The sequence below is a fragment of the Penaeus japonicus genome, unplaced genomic scaffold, assembly GCF_977035675.1.
Source record: "Penaeus japonicus unplaced genomic scaffold, GWHDUDI00000001_assembly GWHDUDI00000035, whole genome shotgun sequence".
Lineage (NCBI taxonomy): Eukaryota > Metazoa > Arthropoda > Malacostraca > Decapoda > Penaeidae > Penaeus > Penaeus japonicus.
Genome location: NW_028234437.1, coordinates 19378986 through 19383985, shown reverse-complemented (window position 1 = coordinate 19383985; position 5000 = coordinate 19378986). Strand labels below are relative to the sequence as shown.

General features: G+C 35.8%; 1 protein-coding gene across 34 annotated transcripts in view; it reads right to left on the bottom strand.

The window, feature by feature from the left end:
- Positions 1-5000, bottom strand: part of cac (calcium voltage-gated channel subunit cacophony) — a 291025-nt gene that overhangs the window by 76204 nt on the left and 209821 nt on the right. For all 34 annotated transcript variants that reach the window (XM_086531498.1, XM_086531514.1, XM_086531499.1 and 31 more), the window contains 5 exons: positions 4001-4085; positions 3644-3771; positions 2747-2969; positions 2288-2492; positions 1828-2046 (listed from right to left, as the gene is read on the bottom strand). In XM_086531498.1, the coding sequence (XP_086387624.1) occupies positions 1828-2046; positions 2288-2492; positions 2747-2969; positions 3644-3771; positions 4001-4085 (860 nt within the window). The remainder of the gene's footprint in view (positions 1-1827; positions 2047-2287; positions 2493-2746; positions 2970-3643; positions 3772-4000; positions 4086-5000) is intronic.

The window sequence follows — 5000 nt, the reverse complement described above, 5'->3', positions numbered from 1 at the left end:
AAACTACAGTTGAAGCCTCGACACCTGCGGTTCTAAGGATACAAAGTAACCACAGTGACACCGATGTAACACATAATAGTTTGTGCAAAAATTTTACGGATAAACTAAAAAAAAAGTGACCATCGTGTGCAGCTCTAGCATTATACTCTGTTTGACACAAAGGAAGAATTGTGTATTCAGACATGTAAAAAAAATAAAAAATAAAAAATAAAAAAATAAAAAAATTAACCAAGAAAAACAAAAAAAACAAAAAACAACAAAAACAAACGAAAATGTATTTCAGGTGTCAAAAAAGGTCACATTGAAGGATATATATAAGGAGATTCAAAGAGTATATAAACGGGTAACCACGTCGTTGTAAACAGAGAAACCGGGTAATGTTCAGAGCCGACGAAGTAAGACGGTGGACATGCGTCAGACGACAGTGGTTGGGTAGAAGGTGTTACCGTCATTTCCGGGCAGGCAGACAGAGATGAAAGAAAAATTAAGTAAAAAGTTTCAGAAAATGTTCCCACTACCTCTACTCAAGAAATCATTTCCTTTCAAAAGTTGGGTCAATGAAAATCTTTCCTCTTTTTTTTTTCTTTACACAAAAATATAGATACAAAATCTACATATTCTATAATATTTTCTTTGCTAGCTTAACTGCAAATATTGCAGACTAAAAATCAATATCTACAAACTAACTAAGCCTCAGGATTCCATCTATGAAGCACCTCACGCCGTCAGTATGGGAAGGTTCTACACTATCTGACTATTGTTTCTCTGTGTTATCCGGATGCTTCAAGATAACACTTCCATATTTCAAAAAAGTATACATTGTTAAAAAAATAGCAACAACAACGCTTGTAAGATTCCACAAACAAGAATACTAAAATCACCCATGACTTTAAAAATCATGGGAAAGAGAGAGATAGAAAAAAAAACAGAAAATGGTAAAATGTTGCAATAAGTTCATGATTCTATTAAAACCCAAAACCAAAAGACAAAAAGAAAAAAAGGAAAAAGAAAAAAAAAAAAGAAAACACACAAAAACGTGGCATCATTCAACCTACCTTTCCGACAGGTTTTGTTCGGTCAAAAGTAAAATTACCCGTCAACACCCGAAAACGATGCCATAAATGTAAGGAATAAAATGACATATACGGATGTCCTAGCCTAACAGAGCGATCGAGTCAGCAATAGCACAGGACAAGTGTGTTCAAAGGCAAATGAATTCTGCTCTTCACTAAAATTCTGGAGTCTTAGAAGTAAGATTATATCCAGTGTAACGTTTTTGTTTTTAAATGATGAAGCAGTAAAATTGAATAAAAATATGCACTTCCATATACATAGTATAAAAGAGCATTAGAATTCTATCAAGATTCACAGCTTGTCAGCTGAACTTTTGCTTGACTGAAGCATACTAGCAGCCTTCCCTTCATCTTTATTTAAAACTATAAAAAACAGTAATACTCATTCTTTCCCCCCACAATCAGACATCTCTCTTACATACGTCCAATAAAGATATTATAAATCTTGAGCGTTCTGGTGAAAACAACTGGACAGAAATGATCACCAATGCTGAGATCGTTTTATAATTTTCAGAAAGAAAGATACATTTCACTGTTATAAACCGTTCATACGACGACTATAAAGCTTTCTAACTCATACCCTTCTCATGCAACAACCATCCGCTCCAGATATGATTGAACCCCATCAAAACCCGCCCCCTCCCGCTGATCAGAACCTCCCTCATCATCCACACGCACTGCCACGCCGTGTACTAAGAGCATCTACTGGGAATTCGAGAAAAAGAATAACACATTCCTTTCCATCAACACAGACCTCCTTATCTTCTTCCTCCTGCTCCTCCTCGGCCGCCGTGAGTTCCTGCGCGTTAGCCAAGTTATCGACGGCGATAGCCAAGAACACATTTAGGAGAGTGTAGTTACCGAAGATCACCAAGATGATGAAATAAAGGCTGTAGATCATGCCGGACTTAATACCACCCTGTGAGGCGATACCATTGTACATGACCTCGTTCCAGTCCTCACCCGTGAGAATCTGCCAGGAGAAAGGCTGTTACTCAGAGGCGTGGCTCAAGAGATCGTGAGTCCTCCTTATACTGGGATCAGATCTAAAGAAAAATATTCTAGCTATTTTTTCTCTGCTAATAACTACTTTAAAATGCTTCAAAAATGCACGTCTAAAAATAAAGTAGATTGTCCTAATATACGTAAAAAAAAAAATCTATGTAATAAAAAAAAAAGATGAAGACGGGGGTAAAACAGGTCAAAGGATTCACCTGAAACACTGTTAGGAGAGCGATGGCGAAAGTGTTGAAATTGGCGAGTGGAGTTCCTTCGGGGAAGTTGAAGGAGCCGCCGAAGAGCTGCATACCAAGGAGGGCGAAGATGAGGATGAACAAGAAGAGCAGGAACAACAGAGAGATGATAGACCTCATCGAACTCAGCAGCGAGATTACCAGGTTACGGAGGGAGGCCCAGTACCTGAGGGAGGAATCGGGGGTGGATTATGCACGCAATAAAGACTCGGGCGAAGGATATTAAAATATAAGTCATTAAATATCTTTCATATCTCTAATCAAAAGAAAGACAGCGAGAGAAATAGTTACAATCATTTCACCAAACAACTCGTCTCTCATATTTAAACAATATCAATAACAAGAAGAGACGTAAAGAAAAGAAAAAAAAAAAATATATATATATATATCAATCCTCCACAAGGAAGAAATAATCCTCACTTTGTAACTTTGAATATCCTCAGGAGACGCAAAGCTCGAAGCACCGACAGACCGAACGACCCTGACTTGAAAGACGACCAAACGACTTCAAAGATGGACCCGCTGATGACAACGCAGTCGAACCGGTTGAACGAGGACTCGAAGTATATTCTTGCCCCCAGGGCGTACATTTTTACAAACATTTCAGTTATGAATAGACCTAGAAATATAAATTCTGCATAGTCTGCAACGGGAAAGAAGAAGCCGGCGGTTAGTGATTGGTCCCGGGCGCATGTGTCCAGGGGATAGGGCGTCTGTCAGTCAGTTTAATGCTATCGGTATTATTGTTACTAATAATAGTGTTATCCTTATCTTATTATTATCGTTTTCATTGTTATTATTGGTACCATTATTATCATCATCATTACTATTATTATTATTATTATCGCTATTATTAAAGTTTTATCATTATCATTATTATTATAATTACTGATATTACTATCAATTATCATTATCACTATGATTTTTATTATCTCTGTTATTAGTTTTCACATTATAACTATTATGAATATCATTACTATTACTATTGTTAGAAGTACTTTAATTTTTATCATTATTATTGTAATTATTACTATAATTATATTTATCAGCAGTAGCACTAGATTTAATAACTTAATTAGCATTATTGTTATTACTTTTATAATCATCGTTATTACTATTATCAACATCATTATCACTATAATTTTAATAATCAAATCATCATTATTAACACTACAACTTTCATCTCTACAAGTAATAACAACCTGAATAACAACCTTCTAAAACCAAATCAAACATTTTTATCTCTTTCACTATAAATGAAAAAAAAACACACACACACAAAACCTAACGGCGCCCCATAAGAAGCGAGAACCTTACACAAAAATTTAGTGAGCCAGTCGGGTTGGTCGTAATGTTCCGCGGCCACGCAAGCTGTGTTGAGGAACACCAGGATGATTACGAACCAGTAGAACCATTGCTGTTTTACGGTTCGCCTGATGCCAAATCTGTAATGGGAAAGGATTCTTGTTATACGTAGTCTTGTTTGATTTTTTTTTTGTGTGTGTGTGTGTGTGTGTGTGTGTGAAACATCATATTATTAATAAGTTATACATTTTGAGTCATACTTCATATATTGATTAATAATCGCTATTTCGGACACAATGGATATCATTTTTTTATGTAAAGAAAGAGAGAAAAAAGAAAAAAACAATAACGACACGTAGAAGATCTTACCTTAATCTTTTTTCTGCTTTCCAAAAATTCTGACAGGCACCTTGTTTCTTCACTTTGTTTTTTAAGTAGGAAGCTCTCGACAAACCTGGCCAAGGAAAGAGGTTGCGTTAAATTATCATAAAATGGAGTCTAATAGTTTAATGACATCGACTTAAATTTTCTTTTCTTTCTTTTTTTTTTCTTTTTTTTTATCACACTATCAATTCATTAACTTCCTTACAAGACATATTATAAAATAAACTAAGACTGTAACTACTCTACGATACGATACTTCCTAATTCAGAAAAAAATACTTTCCCTCAAAATACTGTCATGGGTTTCAAAGATCAAAACAGAGAGGTTGCCACTTCCCCTGTACAGATGAGGTGGTCATAGGGCTGTATTTATGCAAATATGGAAGCCAAAATGGGATGTATAGCATTGTAAGAATCACAGGCCTGCACGTGACAGTCACACACTGGCTGCAAGATAAAATTCACAAAAAAAAAGAAGAAAAAAAAAACAACAACAAAAAAACAGTAGGACTTAGAGACGGGATGAGACAAGAAGCCGGGTCTGTATCTAGAGAAAATGGGATTATATGTAGCATAGAAAACGGACACAAATCTATAGAAAATGGAAGGAGCTCTATCGAAAAGGGATAACTAGGAAAAAAATCACAGAATCGCTAAAGACATAAAAATATCCAAAATCAGCCTTTCATTTTCCATATAGTCACACAGGATAGTTGGGAACCGAACTATTGGGATGTTCACTATGGGAAAGACCAATCTTCTAGACATTTTGAAAGATTAGTTGTCAGATGATTAGGGAAAAGAGGCTATCCCGTAACTTCAAGAGGGAAGGTGGTATCTCTTTATAATCTTATTCTAGTAGTTAGCCAAGACACTAAAATTTCTTGAGGGAATTTACAAGTATCTAGTAGTAGGAGTAAGTGAGTAATCCGTCTCAGGACTGGCCAGAGGGACTGAATGGCCACTAAGCCTACATACTTCCAGTC